At 36.0% G+C, this 20,526-nt stretch overlaps 1 protein-coding gene across 1 annotated transcript in view; it reads left to right on the top strand.

The window, feature by feature from the left end:
• LOC134789916 (uncharacterized) overlaps positions 1 to 20,526 on the top strand; it is a 53,933-nt gene that overhangs the window by 7,006 nt on the left and 26,401 nt on the right. The window contains exon 2 of the mRNA XM_063760608.1: positions 4,946 to 6,726. Within this exon, the coding sequence (XP_063616678.1) occupies positions 5,000 to 6,726 (1,727 nt within the window). The 5' untranslated portion in view covers positions 4,946 to 4,999. The remainder of the gene's footprint in view (positions 1 to 4,945; positions 6,727 to 20,526) is intronic.

Genomic DNA, 20,526 nt, shown 5'->3' with positions numbered 1-20,526 from the left:
GTCACCGCGCCCGTTGTATCGGTGCCGCTGCCGTCCGAAATAGGGTTAAATTAATGGCACGAATGCAGCTTTTTCAGATTTACTGTTGATGATGCTCAAAAAAAAAAGAATAGACAGGAATAAACAGGAGGACTGGTTTGATGAGAATGACGAGACGTTCACTGGGGCCTTTAACAAACACAGAGAGCTTCTCAAAAGGCAAAGTTTTGGTATCGGACAAGTAGGAGTTTCAGATAGCATTAAAGAGAGCAGCGCTAGAATTTACTACTATAACTACTATGAATACTTAAATATGGCATGGTAATCGAATTAAAAACAAATGTTACTAATATGAATTTAATCTCAATGCATTACTTTCGTAGTATAGAGGCATAGGTAGAGCGACGATTAGGTATCCGAATTTCGGAACTATGGAGTGTCGTTTTTGAAGCTTGCTTTACATATCCGCCTGTTTCATTTTAAATATTTTAAATTTACATTTTGTCCATTCTGATGCAAATTAAGCATCAATAAAATGGTTTCCGGACGTCGTATAATTTATGTTTGTAAAATATCGATATAGTTTTCTAGTGCTAGTTTGGATTTGTGGCGTGGGTGGGCGTAAATTTATAATAACCGATGGTATTATTCAGAGTTGCATAAAATACGTAGCAATAATAAATATGAATACTAGTGTCTATATCAAGGTTAATGGTTAAAGATTACACTGCCATCAACCCATCACGAACAATTTTCCATACACGGTCGAAAGTAGGCAACGGGTCTCAAATTGTAAAACACTTTATGCTGCGAGTAAAGATTCAATTATGAGATATCGGCAAACAATACCATGTATGATAGCGCAATGTTTCTTTGTATACGATAACAACAGAAGTGACGGTGCTGACTGTGCTGCTCTCTATTGGCAAATCGAATGCGAACCAAGATTAATCACGTACGAATTACATGAAACCATCAATTAGTAATTTTATACGTGAGAAATGTTTTTCGCACAGACTCACGAATTTTCTGCAATATGTGTATATTCAATTTCATCTTTTATTATCTGCTTTGTCTCTTGATAACTTAAGAAATATTGTTCAGATATCAGTGAATGGATGAATGAATGAATGAATCTTTATTTGCATCAAACAAGCGTTACCTATATATAGGTCGCAGTACGATAGATAAAGCCGTTATATAGTTATAACCCTAGGGATATAATTATATGTCGTAACATAGTTATACGAAAGCGATTCATTACTATCTTACTAGGAATATAACTATAATACGTCTTTAGTTTAGTGATATTGATATAGTTATATTACTGGATTAAGTTTAGTGAAATAATTGTAGGTAGGAGTGCGGCGGTGCGGCGGAGGTATAGTAATATCCCTAGGGATATAGTTATATGCCGTATAATACGTATTATAATCATATTCCTAGTAAGATAGTAATATCTTACTAGGAATATGATTATAATACGGTATTTGACTAAACTAATGTGGTTAAATGGTTATAAATCTGCCAGGGAATCAAAGGAAACAGTAAGTATATTTACCCCCCCGCCGCCGACTCCGCCGCACCCCCGCACTACATTGCTACAATTATAATACTCAACATAATCCAGTAATATAACTATATTACTAAACTAGAAACGAATTATAGTTATATTCCTAGTAAGATATTACTATCTTACTAGGAATATGATTTTAATACGTACTATACGGCATATAACTATATCCCTAGGGATATAACTAGACCTCCGCCGCACCGCTGGACTCCTACCTACAATTACTATCTTACTAGGAATATGATTATAATACGTACTATACGGCATATAACTATATCCCTAGGGATATAACTAGACCTCCGCCGCACCGCTGCACTCCTACCTACAATTACTATCTTACTAGGAATATGATTATAATACGTACTATACGGCATATAACTATATCCCTAGGGATATAACTATACCTCCGCCGCACCGCCGCACTCCTACCTACAATTATTTCACTAAACTTAATCCAGTAATATAACTATATCACTAAACTAAAGACGTATTATAGTTATATTCCTAGTAAGATAGTAATGAATCGCTTTCGTATAACTATGTTACGACATATAATTATATCCCTAGGGTTATAACTATATAACGGCTTTATCTATCGTACTGCGACATATACACAGCGTTTTGTGTTTTGAACGGTCCTTGTTTTGCCATGACTGGCAATTTGAATTTGGTAATACTTAGCATATTTAAATTGAAACAAATTTTCCTTTACTTAGCTTTTTAAGATATCTCTTTTTCTATAATAGGAGCTTCTTTTTTTATTTAAAATGTACCTATATCACATGTGGTAATTCTGTACCTCAGGCACATCATTAATATATTTTTAAAAATAACGTCACACAAAACATGAAATTCCCAAAATTTAAAACCTTTTTCCGGTAAACGATACCTAACTACTTGTTTACAGTATTTGTAACAAGAGAAATAAAATATGCCAACAACACGCAAACAAATGCAAATGTGGTACCAAAAGGCGAGTCAATTTCATGCAATTATGGGAAAGGCCAACACATTGCACAGGTCAAACTGGCAGCATTAGAGTTGCGTAGTCAAACTAGAGACAATAATACAAATAGGTATATATAAATGCGTTAGTAATTCTCTTGACTGATCCAGACTACTTAAATGTGGCACGTAGGAAGCTTAAATGGCATCCGAGGATAGAGTTAAGCTACTTAATTTTTAAACTTTTCCCCGGAGAAGTGGAAGGACGTCGGAAAAGGGCGAAATGCAAATTTTTAAAATACGAGCGATAGAAATTGGAAATCTAGTGGTATTGTATTGACCACTCGTTTTCAATTCTATTTGTAGAATTTAAATGGCTAGCAGTACACGAAATCGGGCGGTCGAATTTCAAAAATCGGCCCCCTGCTGTAAGATATTTTATATGTAACATCTGACAGTATCTTACCTACTTTATGGAGTTACCTACCAGTTATAGACGAATGTTAAAAAATGTTAAGTTACAAAAATAGACAAAACGAATTTACGCAATCTTTATTATTACATACCTATAGAAAGGATAGCCATCGCTTTTTTAAATGTTCTGTTACAATGTATGGTAATGGTGACATGAGAAGCAACAAGACCACGGAACCGTACATACATATTCCGAACTAGTACACTTATGTTTTTATATACCTGCCTTTCTTATTCTTATTACGCAATGTTTATATCTAAAATACCTGTCTGTAATATGTAGTTTCACTTTTGTATTCATATAGTGGTCAATCCCGAGTATTGTTGCAAGCCAATAGATGGAATATTTTCATTGTGGCTCAACATATGCCCATTAATCATCATTAGCTGCCATATTGTGGTATCTAGTACAGATTTGTTACTTATAGCCAAGAGGTTATTGACATCTTGGTGTCTGATACAGGGACTTAGTATCGTTGATTCATGTGTATACCATTTTACATACGTATTGCAATTTGATTGCGCAATACCTAAAAGTACAAATGGTCTACCGCTGATTAAGGTCACCATTTATAAATAATTATTTTTTCATCTCCACTAGTTAATTCATTCGGTCAAGTTAATTATGTTCTAATGTATGGGGAAGACAAATTATAGTCGGCATAATATGATATGAATGTATATGATACCTTGGGGTATCCTTAAAAAAAAACTGTAAACCGGGACATATTTCATGCTAAAGGGGAGGGGGGGTTGCGTGAGGGGGAGGGGATGGGACACTAGTGTGCGCAAAGCACCATACTCAAAGGTATCATACTACATTAATTTCAAGCTGGCTATAATTTGTTTTAAAAAAACACAATTTGACCGAATCAAAGACCGAAAATGGTTGGGTTACATAGAAATATTGTTTGGTGCATGCAGTATCTAAACATAAGCAACAATAAATCGAATCAAATAATTATGTATTTTAGAGAGAAAAAACCGTCCCTATTTATTGTTTCGGGTTAAGGTTAAAATGGAAGGATTTCAATTTTGATAGTTATCGCAAAATTGCCGAGAGCCGTGAGAATGAGCGGCCCTTCGGAACGGGACCCGGGATAACGGACCGGACCGGCCAGCCCCGGGCAATATGCTAATGCTGCTCCGCGAACAGCAGCGCGCGCGCCGCGCCGCCTCCGGTGCTACTAACCCACATCTCGCTATGATGAGACTGCTTGTGGTCAGCGCATTCCCAAATAAGCTCGTTATACTTTCGCATCGATCGACGAAAGTTTTAAACGATCGGACATGTGGGAAGTAGGTACCTAGTTACCTACATCATTATTTATTAACAAATCTCGTCATGACGCTATAATGTTACCAAATTGGTGATTGGAAGATTGTAGGAATATTTTATTCCCTCTCTTCTCCGGGCAATTTTTTTAAACATTACCACTTCTTATCTTATTGAGAAAAAATACATCAGCACTGTACAGGCTGGAGTTTTGAAATAACTGAGTAAGAGCAACTATAAGATTACGTTTCGCTATGAAATAAATATCTTAGAAGAACTTGAATGAGTTAAAAAATATGTAGATACAATCAGCCAATACATTTTATGTTCGTATAGCAACAAGAGATCTTAGTAAGATAGCTAATAGTGACATATTTAAACATCCATCCTGTATATGTAGGTAATAATTAGGTACTTGAATTATAATTAATAGATATTTATATTTTATCCCTCCGCGACACGGTACCGTAGATACCTTTCATATTTACGTCGCCATTGAGTATTCGGCAAAGTGCAGACGTTTAATGGAGTTTATTTCCGATCTTAGCTCATCTTGTACCTACCGTACCGTTCAAGTGCAGCAACAGTGAAAGAGAGAGGCCAGGCGTGCCAGTCCTCGCGTGCCATCCAATGCGAACGCAACTCCAACCATTCATGCATTTTTGTTACGCAAGTTCATGAATATTTTTTGCCTACAGATTCGAGTCTGAGAGCGGTGTTCGATAACAGCGCCGTCGCGCGTTGTACGCGGCATGGCAGCGGACGTGGTTGGCGAGGACTTTGTCACCATAGTTCCAGTGGGCGAGAGTCGGCCCGCTCCCAAGGAGTCTCCAGAGTCAAGAAGTACTTTTGTCACCGTGTTGACGGTGGGAGCAGCGGCGGGCGCGGCGGATGTGGTCGTGCGCCGGCCGCGAGGCGCGCGCCTTGGGCTAGGACTCAAGTTTGAAGGAGGATCTGCTGCAGCGGAAAAGGTCAGAAGACTTCTAGTTCAGTCATGCGCCGAAGACAGCCCAGCAGCTAACGCTATCGCACCATGGGGTAAACTAATACCGGGTGACGAAATACTTGCGATCGATGGCATCTCCGTCGCAGAATTGACTAGAATAGACTGTGTTCGCAGACTAAAAGATTCTGACGAAAAGCTGACCTTACTCGTACGACACTTTGAAACCACGAACGAATCTGAAAAAGATATGACAATGGTGGACTCGATAGCATCAGGCAAACAACCGATAGAAATAACAAGACCTACAACTTTGCCGCCACCAGTTCCACCAAGAAAATTGGGCAAGAAAAACTCATTTAAAGACAAACCAACTCTTCAAACTGTTGGTGAACAGAATGCAATTTTGTACACTGGGGGACATGACAAAGACAATATAATAAATGGACAACAGAATGGAGCTACTTCTAATTTCACAAAATTATCAAGAAAATCTTCTTTTGATAGCCATATACATCGGCAAGGCAAAGAGGGAATAGCTTACTTAAAAAAAGGTTCCCCGGAAGAAGCTAGACGCCTTGTGCGTCGTCTGTCCGACGGTAAAACAATGCCTCCAGATGCCGAGGTCTACATAGACTTACTTTCAACAGAATGGGAACGCTGTCTAGCACTCGCAGATGCAGAGTCAGATGATACAGGCAGTTCAATCTCAACGGTGGTAGACCGACTGGGATCTATGGCTAACTCTGTAGAAAACAGTATTCCGTCCACTCCTACTATGCAACCGAAGACCATAGATATACAAAAAGTCTTAAACTGCATTGAAAACATTGATTCTAATATTTTAAACGATATATCAAGTACGAGGTTCCTAGAAAAGGACAAATTCGATATTAAGGAAGAATCTAAATTCAACGATAAAAATGCAAATATCAAAAGTTTTAGTAACCACGAGACTTTGAGACAAATTACTCAGTTGTCAGATGATACGACTACACCGGTTAAAAAACTTGAGTCTAATGATAAAAATAACAACAACACTATTCTCCACAGTACTGTAGAACACAGTGAAACCTGTAAGACGACAGAAAAAATGGAAATCAAGACTGAAACCATAGTTGAAAAGCCTAAACCAATGCCAAGAAATACTAAAATTGAGCGTTCTGTGAGTGAAAAGAAGCCGAGACCTATTCCTATTCCAGAAATTCCTCCGCCGCCAGTACTGGAGCCACTTTTAACACCAACAAAGAAAAATTGTATCGAAACGTGGTTGCAACGATCCGAAGCCGAGATGAAAAATAAGCCACCTGTAAAAATGGAAGAGGCTCCACCGCCTGAAGCCTTACCTCGATTGATAGACTTTGTTCCCAAGACCCATTATAAAGAATGTGGCACCGACTCGGCGCCATCGCTGCCGAGACCGACCACGGCGCCGCCGCCGCCGCCTCCACCGGCGGACCCACGGGAGGACGGCTCCGGCGCTTCTCTCGACACCATTGGCGACTTCGACGAGAGCTGCGATGTCACTGATAATGCGTAAGTACAAATAGCTATTTTTAACCGATTTCCAATAAGGAGGAGGTTAACAATTCTATTGTATTCTTTTTTGTTAAATAACACAGTACCTAAAGTAATTTAACAAAAAATAATAATGTATTAATGCATGTGTATTTGCATTGTATCTATGAGCTTTATCAAACATGACTAAATTATTTTTAACACTTCTTTATGATTCCGTGGTAATGTAACCATTACATTACCTACATCACTTATTCAAAACTATAGCGAACATGATCAGTTAAGCCGTTTTTAAGTTATCGCAATGTAAGCCTTTCCCTCTTAGTGAAAGACGCATTAAGCGCTGTGAACTCCCTTTGGCTTATTATATGTAATCGTACATAGACATGATACCCACAAAATATTAGCCCCTGCTCAAGGTAGCCTCTTATGACGGACGGTTAACTACAGAACCCTACACTGAGCATGGCCCGACTTGCTCTTGGCCGTTATTTTAATACAGTGGACAACTGGACATCTTATATAATATGGTTCATTTAAGATATTTAGGTACTAAATTAGTCAACTCCTATTTCTCCTAGAAACAATGAATTCTTTCATGTACGATAAATGTAGCTACAAAATGTTTGCTCCGGCGTATCTGTCACCGGCTTCGCTTGCTTGTTAAATAAATACGAGCCATTCAGATATAAACCTGCCTATTCGTCCTCGCGAACCGCCGCTCGTCGTAAAACGTTCTTCGTTCAGGTTTAACTGTATTCGTACACAGAGGCACCTAACCCGTAGGGGAGAGGACCCTAAAACTGATACCCCGCCTAGTGCTTCACTGCTTTATTGCAAAATTAAGTGCGAATGTCAAATAATGCATATTATTATCTAATGATTGTTTGAACACTCCTTAGTTTTTGTAAGTTCCGATCGGGCACCAGAGTTAAGATATAATTGTATGATTTAAGGGAAATTGATCAGTTTGTTATAATAATGAAAGAAATGTGTCATCGATTAATTCTAAAACTAGTATATCTACCATAAAGCTCATAACTCCATAATATATTTGGTACTATTGAACTCCAAAAGATGATAACAGTTGGAGTTGTTCTTTGCGTTTTTAATTTTGTTGTTTTTTAACTAAAAAACGTGCTCGGGTAGGGTAAAACGGTTACTCGTCACTACTTGCTTGTTCTGCTTTAATACAATTCTACGCTTATTTTTTCATACCTATCATTCAACAAATGACAAAAAAAATGGAAATATAATCTTGAACGAGACGTTATTGCGAGTTTCCCTTAATTTGCTCCAAACTGATAAAATAGGTATAAAATTATTATTTGAATAAATATAAATAATTATTCGAATAAATATAAACACAACTAAAGTATCAAAATTTATAAAACATTTATTTACATACAATATATATGTAAATACAGTATCAAAATTAGTTTTGTGATTATATTCTTCTCGTTTGTGATTACCAGCTTTAGGCTAAGGGGTAGAGCAAAACGGGTTTTTGGGAGTCTATTTTTTTAAATAAATAATTATTAGATACTTACAACATGACAGTCTTTTTTTGTCTTATATATCGAAGTTCGATAATAATGTCGAATGGAATGAAAATTCATTTGTGAAAACTAATACTATAGGCGAGGGCCTATGGGTAAGCTAAGGGAGAGGTCCCTTAGCTTTCCCATAGGCCCATTTTAGGCCTCCCTCCCCTAACTACTTGTAATTTGTAATCATATCAACCATTACCGAAAATTGCTTCAATTTATTCATATTTACTTACCATCTGATACAGTTTGCCTTTCAAATAATTTGACTTGGTAATTCATTACTTAGAGTGGTTATGTTTAAACTGCTAGAGAAATCTTAATTATACTGGGCCGTTTAAAGGGCGACTCGAGATAAGTAGTTAGAGTTAGGTATTATAATTAGCAAGTCGTTGTTGTGGAAACAGTGCTTGCGGCTATAAACTAATCTCTACCCGCTGCCTGCGCCCCTCCACTTCCACTAATTATCCATACTGTTGTGAGCAAAGGGGTTTGCAGGTCGGTAGTTCTTCGATTCGATGGTCCTAATATTGATTTTCCTTGCACTTTCCTGTACTGAACACACATTTTACGTAGGTTTCAAATTTACAACACAAATCTTGTAAATATAGGAGAAGTTTCTTTTTAACTACTAGGTGCAAAGTAGTAAGCATAGGAAAGTCGCTTTTCACCTTGGGCGAAGTAATCGCTGGTGTGCAATTGAAACCGTCCGTTTACCGAGTAAAGCCAATTTCTAGAAATGTTAGGTACTTTCGCTACCAGTTATTAAAAATATAATACATGTACAATATTGTTTATTAATAAGGTAAAAATCCCAAATTTTATTTCAACAATTGGGTCTTCTTATGCATTACCTACTTGAATATTATGGGTAACGCAGAAATTTTATAGAGATTTAAGGTGACGTTCGGACATCCGGATGATACATTTAGGTTATAAAATATGCTTGGGTACCTACTCGTATAATTAGGTCAAAAGTCTAGTGTTCATAATCGAATAGATAAGTGACAAAGAAATGCAGTAAGCACCGGACTATAATTGATACCATGTGTTTATATTGGTTGTAAAAAAACAATAGTTGTTTTCACTAATTGTTTGTAGTGGCTGTTCATTGATTTGAAAGCGAACTCTTTGTAGAATTTCAGTAGGAATGTGACTCAGCCGATAGAACATAATTGTTAGTTATTATCGTGTTGGTTTCTAGCTCATAGCTACGAGTCATAACTAACGTTCAGTAGGTAATATGCGCCTCAGATTAAACCATCCTTATTTATGTCTTAGTTGCTAAATGGCGGCTTTCATTTATTTAATTTAAAAAATTGAATTATCTAATGAGAAAGTAAAAAAATATGGTTGTCTGTAAAGTCGGTTTACGGACGATAATTTTGAGTGATAACGTCATAAGAAAACATTAGCATTACAGTACGTAACGTTACCATGGAGATCTGTCCACAACGTGACACTTTTTCGTGCATGCTACCGGTGTTCAATTATTCATCGATTTATAAGACGTTATCACGTCAAAAAAACTTGCCGAACGGGCAGGCTTCAAAAAAGTTTTATTATTTAAACGCTAATCGCCAATGCAACAATATGTTCATTGTTTTTTTCCGCAAACAATACTTTTCCCAGTTGCACAGGAACAAAGCCTGAAAGAAAGACGTGTATATTTTATTCGGAACGGTTACACACATGGAAAGTTTTCTCTATTTTCATGCAAACTAGTGGCAACAATGGCGGTGGTGTGGCACGGCACGGGCGCACCCGGTGCGCCCTCGTAACTCACTCCGCAAATGCATTGCGAATACTGAATATTGCGTATATATGTATATACATCCTCGTACTTATACCATACCAATTTTAAACTAGCTCGCTCGCCTAAAATCGTCATGAAATTGAGCAAAAGAGTTCTTTACCTTTATGGTATCTAAGTATGATTGGTATTTTTAGTGATATTTAACGATTATTTTACTTTACTCATATTTTATACTTATTTCTGAAATTAAGTATAGGCACTTAAAAATAAAATCTAACCAGATGCAGACAATTTTAAGTAAGTACTCTGGAATTGAATAATTAGCAGAGACTTCAGATGAAGTGCCCAAATTATAAGCAAATTCGAAAATTTAGATTGAGTGGGTCAACGAGGGTTGTGAAATTTAGGTCAGCACAATGTAAATTGAGTCATGTTAGATTCGCTCGCGGACTTGATTGAAATACGGCTTGAAAACTTATTGCAGAAAAGATTTATTCTAAACCCTTAATTCTATAAACGCCTATTTATTGTAATAGGTGCAATATAATGAAATGATATGTATATAATATTACGGGTTGTCGAGTTAGACACAACTTTTCACTCCAATAAACCAACAGATTTACAAACAGGTCGCATTTGAATAATATTGCATTTTGGAGGGATAATAGAATATTAGGGACGAATTTATTATCGGAAGTATCTTGGTCGGGCACAGCAGTGCGCGAAGTCCTTTATATCAAATGTATTTTTGTTAGGTACAGATTTAATAAAATGCTAATATTGTGTCAAGTGGGAATGTTGCATAAGAAAGAACCCCTTGATTTGTTGTTTCGTACAAACATGCTGAGTAATATTGTTAAACACTGATTTAAACTTTCACGATTATTAAACATTATCAAACTGCACAACGGGACTTAATCGCGTATTTAAGTTTACCACCACCACCACCACGGGGACAACGCCGTCCTCGAAACGTCGGAGGTAAATCTTAAAACTTAAATACGCGATTAAGTACAGTTGTGCAGTTTGATAATGAGTAATATTGGTTATAATAACCAACTATAAAACAGAAATTAGACGCACCCTTATTATAATACCCACTCTATAATACCGAAATGTATGTTACAGACGTTACAGTTCATCTAAATATAAAAAAAAAAACACTTTAAGACTGGTTAGAGGTCTGCATTCTGAGAAAGTAAAACGTTTTTCACAAGCTCAAGAATTTAAACTCAGGAACGGTCACGGGTTTGGAGCAAGAAATAGAAAGTCAATTGTGATAATTCTCTGACCGCTCGCGTAGCTGATTCGTGATCACTTGTCAATCATTGGATTTTTATCAATTATTTTATGTTCATAATGATAAGAATCAAGAGTATATGTCGTTTGTTAATTTAAAAAAAACAAGCCTGGCGTACCTATACAATTTAATGTAGGTAGGTGCTTAATAGGTTGTTAATCTTTTACTTTGCATTCAAACGATTGAAATTAAATGTAACATTATTAGGGGTGTGCTCAAATGCTCACAATTCAAAATAATTGAAGGAAGCTTGAAATATGTATTTTGTGTTAAACCTGTGTAATAATTATATTTTATAGGTACACATTGAAAAAAAGTCGGTTTGATTAAGTCAGTGTTATTTTAACACCGGTCTGGTTTGATTAAGGCGGTATCTATTATTTTAACACCCGGTTGACCTAATCGCAATCATTATTTATACTTTGGCCCGAGGAACCTTATCGTAATTATAATCAGTCACAGTCATTCTTAGGCCGACTAGTAACATTTACAAATGACGAACAGTTACCTACCTAAATTAGTCATACTAACGTTTTTTTTAAACATTTTACAACAATTTTAGATTTGGCAAAAAATAATAATTTTATGTTAAGAAATGAAACGCTTTCTGGGTGTAATTTACAAATTCAATTAATTTAGCATTTGCTCTGATGACTGTAGTCATGAAAATTATAAGGAATCTCAAAATAATTCATTTTTAATAGTGAGTATCGTTAATCTAGGAAGTAATTATATTGTATTAAAATATAAAATAAATAAATATTATAGGACAATTTTACACAGATCGACCTAGTCCCACAGTAAGCTCAATAAGGCTTGTGTTGTGGGTACCTACTAGACGACGATATATATAAAATACACATTTATATAAATACTTATATATATAAAAAAACATCCATAACTCAGGAACATATATTTGTGATGAACACACAAATAAATGCCCTTACCAGGATTCGAACCCGGGACCTCCTGCTTCGTAGACAGGGTCACTACCGACTAGGCTAGGAGGCTGTTTAAAATATAATTATAATAACATCAACTCTAAAGCCATGATTCAAGACGCAGGTAAAATAATTTGAGACTAAGTTCCGCAAACAAGTGCTGAGGAGAAATTTCAGTTTGTTCACACCGCAGTGAATGGTAAATCAGTAGCCAAATACAGAATGCGGCACCGGCATTTATAATTGCCACTGTGTTACACCCACGGAGCAGCTGCATAACTGTACATTTATAACTACTTACGGTTTACTTCTAATAACTTTATACTTACCTATTTAAATTGTTTTTGAATACATTTTAATAATTTGTGCCAGTTAGGTTTTGGTATGAAATACCTACATTACTTAAATTGAATTTTCTGCAAAGTTTGATACAATTATGTATATAGAGTAAATATAATACCAATCCAGTATACGTTCGACTTTAATAAACGCTATTAGGTTTCTTGTAGGTTATAAGGATTATAAAAGTGGGCAATTAAATTAACTATCTTATGTTCAACAGTACACATCATAATTGAAATGACTAATAAAATAACAATTAAATACAAATAAAGATAATTAACCTGGCTATAATTTCACCTAAATTACACAGCTTCTTGACGACTAACCAGTACCTATCCTAGGCTACACGTAGTGCCTACTAACAACAGCACTCAAGTCTTACGTCCGTCGGTAGACCTTATGTTTTATGCAATAAGGTTTACGATTTGTCAATTTACAGCGTTGACGAGAGTACATAGGGCCTTATTAAGTTTCTCAATTTGACAGAGTTAAATCTGAAATGGCAAATTTACAACCTCTCTTCAAGGTTAAATATGAATAATTTAAATCAAAAACCGTTTCCATTGCCATCGCAATCCAGCGCGGGAATGCTGCCTGCGTGTTGGGCACCCTCCCGAAGGCACCAAATTTTGATAGGTATTTTTAATTTTTAGTTTTAGTTATTTTAATTGTAGTTAGTTTTAGTTTTATATTCCTGTTTATGTCTTTTAGTAATTTGAATGTATATTAATAAATTCTTACTTGTTTCCATTGGACTTGAATAAACTAAAAATTGTGTGTAGCGTGTTCGGTCCGATTCCATTGGGTACACATATATGATTAGCGTAGGTATTTGAAACAAGATTCACTGGGTCAAGTAAATATGCACAGATTACTCAGCAATAATTGCCGAGTAAATCGGCTAGCAGGCAACATTCCGCGATTAGCGCTACTACTGGGTCAAAACCATAAACCGAATGAGATGCAAATTTAAATTTGCTAATATATATAACTCTAAAGTGAGATGATCACATTTGAAAGCCGTTGCGAATCATAATGAATAAAGTGATAAATTCTTATCGCTGAAAAGAAGATCCGAAAGAGAAATTTAAATTCGTTTTCCCTATTTCGCAACAAGCATACTGACATACCTGTAAGACAGCTACGTTACGTAAAATATTCGTATTATTTGTAAGTAGATATTCATTGTTTACTTAACAAAGAAATTAATTGTTTACAGTTTAAAAGGTCAAGCGTAGGTACAAAGTCATGGCATTGCGTAAAACTGCGATCATTGTCTGATTAATGATGAATCCTTAGTTTTCAACTGTGAAAGTACGTATTACCTACATAAGTACAAGTACGAGTATGTGTATCATCAATATCATCATAATTAAGTGTTTTCGTCCTAATTCGGGCCTGACACAATATTGCAACAAACAATGCTCTCTTCGATTAAATCAAAGCAGTAACGTTCACGACTCGACCCACATATCCGAGAGAGAAAACATGACCAATAACGAATACGGGGCATTTTGATACGGACTTTCAGTGCTTTCGATTGATCTTCCGGTAATGGATAGGTACAGAATGTAATTGACAGTTAGTGTATACAATGTTGACTTGTCCTAGAATGCGACGGGGTGTGGTTGCATGTAATCTATTAGTGCGCTGTTTTGTTTCGTATTAATGTGCAAGTCACTGACAAGACGACAACATCACAATGTTCGAGTCGAGGTCATGCATGTTCTGTAACGGGCCATCTTCGGTATTAGCGGCATATTCTATGAGCGGATTGAGTGGCCGTAGAAAGGTGATTAGTCAGGCTCCTTTGACAAAGGCTTCGGCTAGCGTCAATCTAGTTGCATTTGCGTTTCGTAAAGTGCTGTCATATCCATGACTCGAATAGCCAGTACGCTGTCAGCTAGCTTATTGTCCGTATATGTTGGATTTGTTTTTGCTTTCGTACAATACTCCGTTTTATGAACTTATAATCTTCAATATATAGTGATTATCGAAGTATGTAAATATGATGGTAAAGTCATTAATTTCTATTTGGGTATGTGTAACAAAGGACCTAGGTGTTAAAACTACTCTACCAAAGTTGTTGTTGGATTGCAGAAATCAAGTAGTTTAAGATACAAGATCAATTCAATTAAGCAGACAATTCTACCCAGTTACATTTCGGGAATTACATATATAATTACTCAATAACGGTGGCATATTGTACAAATACACCTACATGAGATCCTAGAATAGAATGGTGTCTATTTAAAGATTATTAAAGATTCTAATCTACTTGACATTTAGCAGATGTTTACTTGCGTTTAATAGGCTGAGCTTTGATCTGATATGATTAGTGTAACATGTGGTGAGAAGTAGGTTAGGTCGTCTCTCGTGTCGACCGCCGCCGCTGAGCGGCCGTGGCGCCGTGAGTTCGCTGTGCCATGTACTTTACCATATAATAGACCACTTCGCCTCAAGCAGACCAGTGTACGTCTGATCTCCAACCGCTCATAGTCGTTGAAATACTTGAGATCAGGTTATACTAGAGATTACCCACAGTCGAGTGAAAACTGTCTATTGAATCGGTGGTGCGGCAGCCGGCGGCCACTCGCGCGGTAACGGTACTCTCGCCGCATCGGCCCTGCAACCCAGACGTTGCTCTCCGTCTCTGCAATCCAATACATCTAATACTGTTATTAAATTTATGTGTGTACCTTGTCGTACTTTCTCTCAGGTGTGATGGTAATCGCCAACATCGATCACGCCGATTTTACTACAGAGGTTCCCTTTCTGCTAGGCTCTGCACGGTTTAATAATTCAACACCCACATTTATAATGCTGCTTTTGATTGCCGTTTCGTTTACTAAGATAGAAATAATTAAACTGCGGAGTTTAAGAACCTCGGCAAACGCCAAGACAAAAGCCATTAATCGCCAATAACTATCGTCAACGTGTTATAGTTTTTTTATTTCCTGTTGGCATCGCAATATCACCAAGCAATTTTCTTAACTTCTTAGTCACCAGTACGGAGCTTTTCTCCCGCGTAATTAGCATTCATAGTTGGTTTCCACGTCAATTGCTTGGCCAAATTGAACTAGCTGAAAATATATTTTAAACAGAAAATTTACTCACGGTTTATAAACTGTATTGGAACGGATGAGCACTGAAAGGACGGGAAATGCGGGCATAGGCAAGGGGCATTCATTAAAGTAATTAAAGAATATCGAAGTAATTTTCATGAGAGTGTGGAATTCCTGGCACGAGAGGCGGAAGCGGCGACCGCGGCGAGCGCCTTGATCTTGCACATTGTGCTATGTGTCACATACACACACAGATCACCCATCCTCTAGAAAGAACACACTACATGTTATAACAACACATAGGTGCTCCCATACTAGTTTACGTTAGATAATGAGAACGATTGTGCTAGTGCGTAATTTTTTATACCTACCTACCTCTGAGTGTCTCAATTCATCATTCTTTGAAAAGTGAAAACCTATATAAAAAGCATTAAATCAAAGTATGTACCTACGTTTATTTTAGATAACCAGGATCCATACATGAAAAAAATAATTTAATGTAATTTTAAATTAATTAGAAATATTAAAACAAAAAAAGAAACATTAAAATTATAATCACAGTAATTAATTAAATGACACAGACACACACTGTTTTTATATATATTACAGCCGTTTTGGTTTTCTAAAAGCGTGTAAATAAGTGGTCCGTGTAAGTAAATAGTAAGAGAACATAATGATATTGTACTTAAGATGCTAAATGCGGTGCAATTACTGTACTCTACAAGTAGGTATTATGCGCCTGTATTGTGATCATGAGTCTTCCTATATCCTTCATATTATGTTATCTAAAGGAGGTAGTCTATGACCACATAATAGTGCACATACATGGAAACGTACTGGTGGTGCAGCGACAATACTACGTCGACCTTATTCACACGTTTCCCCTCGTTTCTCCCTTGATTGTAGGCAGTGAACTATTTACTCTTACCCAAATGAAAATGTTAGCACCTAAATTGCGAATGTTGAATATTGTAGCGCTGCTAAGTGCTGACCGAATTCTCAAGCCTAAAATGTCACTGTCAGTATTTTATTAATTGAAAACCATTAAAAGCTTTTAAAATGAAAACGAGGTTTTAGATAGTTATCATCACCGACGTGGCTATAATTTTCCTAACTCGTTATTTATTAACTTTCAGAGTCGCAGAACTAAAGTTATAAATAAAATATGGGTCGACGTGTAAAACAAATTGCTAATGCAACTGCGGTCAAAACTATTGATTGAACACCACCTTTTACCCTTATACTTTTCTATTTAAATTATTGACACAATTAAAAACAACTAGGTATATATTAACTACTTACATAAAAATTTCTATGTATATATAAGCGTCTTCATTTTCACTAGGTATGCGCTATCTGAGAAACATATTAAAACGTTCATATAACATTTCTAGTTTTGTTGAAAAAAAGGCGTAAAGGCGGAGTGTTTCATACTGTACCTACATGACATGTGTTTGTGTGGTGTTTCGGCGGTTCCGGGGCAACCTGCCGAATCCTACGCCGAGTCAGACCAATGTTTAATTTGTACCTATATAATTTTTGTATAGACACAATGTTATCTTTGTCTCCTTGTTTTTTTAATTTGTAGTTTCACAGTGCCTTGGTTTTACTGTAATGCTGTGTTACTTATTTGATCAATAAATAAATAAATAAATGCCTTCCGAACCTTGAGTACCTACCTTCTCCCATTTTCCAAGTCGGTTAAATATTGAACCACTTATATTGACGGACGTAGATTAGCCGTGTACCCTTGTGATCATAATATCGATTACGGTAGTAGATAGTAAGGCGTCCGTTAGAACACGTAAGTGCACATAATGTGTGGTATTTCAGTAAGGCTGCTCATGAGATGAGAGAGACTACTCCCAACATAACATTTAGCTATCTATCTAGGTAAAGTATTAACGGTTCATCGCATTTAGTTATTTTGCTGCCACTTAGAAGTCATATTTGAGAATCATTTTCATCACGTGTTGTGGGTCAAAATAGGCAACGTGAAAATACACGTTGTAATGAAGCGATGGACAATATTATGTCTCTTTTAAAGAGGTAGATATAATATTGAATTACCCTTTTAAATACCTATTAATGCCTGCATTACAATACATTAGGTGTCTAATTTCTACATTTAAACATTACAAGACATAAGTATTTGGAATCGGCAAAGCACGCTAAATTCTGCCATAAGGTGCATAGTTGCAATTTCGGGTTAGGAATTTGGGGTTGGGCTTGTCACTTCGATTTTGTATAAATTAAAAAAAAATACTATTATGAAACCGCGCCAATCATGAAACATTTAAAAGTCAATTTTTAGTTGGTAGGCATTTTTGATATTTCAACAAGGACAATTTTACGGTAGGTAATGTATTCGAAAAGAAACAAAATACGTAAGTATACCAAATGCAAGAGTGAATGATTTTTCGCATTTGATGGCCACTACCGAGAGTTTTGGTTATCATAGTCGTCACATGAATGTGTTAATAGTTAAAACAACTCGAATTGTGTCATACGTTTAATGTTACGGTCCATGTCACGAGGCAAACCTTCCTACTCCCCTTCACCACTCACCCTCCCGCACCCTCCACGTTTCGACAGCACCAATAACATTTTATTAATCTCGTTACTTTTTATTTTAACGAACCCATTTCGCTCTTTCTCTTTTTATTTAACGTAACTTTACATAAGGTTTTTAATTAGTATTATGAAAAAGTTCTGCTGCAGTATTTTGAACGGTTTTTCTACCGTTAATGAATGTCATAATTTTATTAAGTATATTCATACGATGTTGACAAAATGTATGCTCGTGTGGCATGGTCAAGTATTTACCCCTGTAGTGCATGCTATTACTTATTTTAAATATTATACACTTACGACTTGTCACCACGCCACGGAGCAATTTGCTAGTTAGATTAGTTACTTCTAAAATTACTCTACAGTAGGTGTACTTTTAATATATTTACCTCACTGTAACATTAGCTTTTTTTGTAATAAAAAATAGAGTCATTAAAATCTCCTTTTAAATATACGTGGAAGTACCATTCATTAATAAATAATTTTTCAACAGTCAGAGATAGGTACCTACTCGTGTAGACAGCAGCTGTGATCTTCACGGATGCAATATGTGTCCATCAAACTTTTGCAATATCTTTGTGATAGATAGCTCTTCTGGCAGCAATTTTGATTTGATTTGCCGTTTCGTATTCCCGGCGATTTTTCCAGTGAGCGATTCGGACAGATGGAACGGAGATAAAAACTTGAATGTTAAGTTTTGCTATTCGTTTTTGGATGCGATATCGAGAATGTTTTATTAACAATATCGAGAATGTTTTACTTATCTAGAAAAAAAAAAATACATATACTTATATACAATTGCCCTTCTATGAACACATGTCTCCAGTTGCGTCTACTTCTCACCGCTGTTTACCAATATTATGTACTTTAATTAACCCCTTATTTATAGAACTTAGCAGCCTCTTACATGCCTTTGTTAAATTTTGTCTCTTTTTAACAAACAGAAATGTTTAAATGACGCATAGGGACAAACTATTATCAACGGTTATTTATATTTGACAGACGATTGGGTATGAATAACGCAATTAAGTTTCACTGTCATTAGATTCTTCATCATTGCCTATTATGTAGGTACAGGAACGTTTTTACCCCTTTATAATGACAATAAATTTTATACTACGCGATGTTTTGCACTTTTTCTATGGAAAACAACGGCTCATCGTTTAGGTACTTATATGTAGTTTCGTATATGTTATACACTAGTTCTTGTACAATGCAAGTCTGTCTCGCAGTTAAGCAAAAAATAATTTCACGAAAGAAGGCTAACGTAACTCAATACTACTTAACTACCTATAGCATTAACATTCTTCTGTCGATCTGATCAGATTCCGCTCCAATAGGTTTGACCTTAGTACTAGTTTAATTGAATAAAGGGAAGGGAAGGTTCCTGAGCACTGGTTGACTAACCGGTTCAGCGAAGGAAGGTTTAAGTATGTAGTAATGAGACACGTACTTTCGATGTGTAACTGAATAGTGACGTGAAGGCTTAAAGAAGTCGGCGCGCGCGCCGCTTGGCGACTTGCAAGGCGATGCATTCACTAGCAACACAATATTTTTCGAAAGCATAGTTTTCCTAATTTTATTACGATTTAGGCTTTGAAGAGTCAAAGTTTAAAAAAATAATAATTATTATTATACTGTTTATTCCACACATTAACAATAAAGTTTACAAACAAAACTCTTAATCTATTATTATTTAGATTTTAATTGAGTTGAGTCCAAGTAGATCTCATGCATTCATTACATTTACATATATTTATGCTTAAATCTATTAATTAATTATGTCCATTGGAAGACTTAGATAAATTATTCAGTAACATTTATATGACTTTACTATTTGCTTATCCGATCTATTTTCTTTATTGATGCATATGGAAATCTATTCAAGGTGCGTGGTAGAGCACCTGTCCAAACTCTTTTGCCACATTCGTTAGTACAAGTCGGAAGTACAAAAGTTGAGAGATTAGTTAAGTTACGTAAATTCTCGTGTCTGCTTCTTTTTGATAATTCAGGAATTTTACAATTATATTGATTCACAATAGCTAGACTAACTTTGTCATAAACCGGCAGGCCATCAAAGCATTGAAGTCATCAAAGCAATATGTTCGTTATATCAGTTATCATCATAACTAGTTTACATAAATATTAACATTGATTGATTGACGAAGTTAATTGCAGAAAGTTGACGGTAGGAGTACCTACCCCATTTGATTGTTGTGGATCAGTATTGTGTTGTGGGCATAATATGTATCACCAATGTTCTTAACTTTCGGGTACAGAAACGGAACATGTGACA

The sequence above is a fragment of the Cydia splendana genome, chromosome 4 (genome assembly GCF_910591565.1).
Source record: "Cydia splendana chromosome 4, ilCydSple1.2, whole genome shotgun sequence".
In the NCBI taxonomy this organism is placed as follows: domain Eukaryota; kingdom Metazoa; phylum Arthropoda; class Insecta; order Lepidoptera; family Tortricidae; genus Cydia; species Cydia splendana.
Note: the sequence above shows the minus strand (reverse complement) of the source record. Positions and strands in the feature narration are given on the sequence as shown.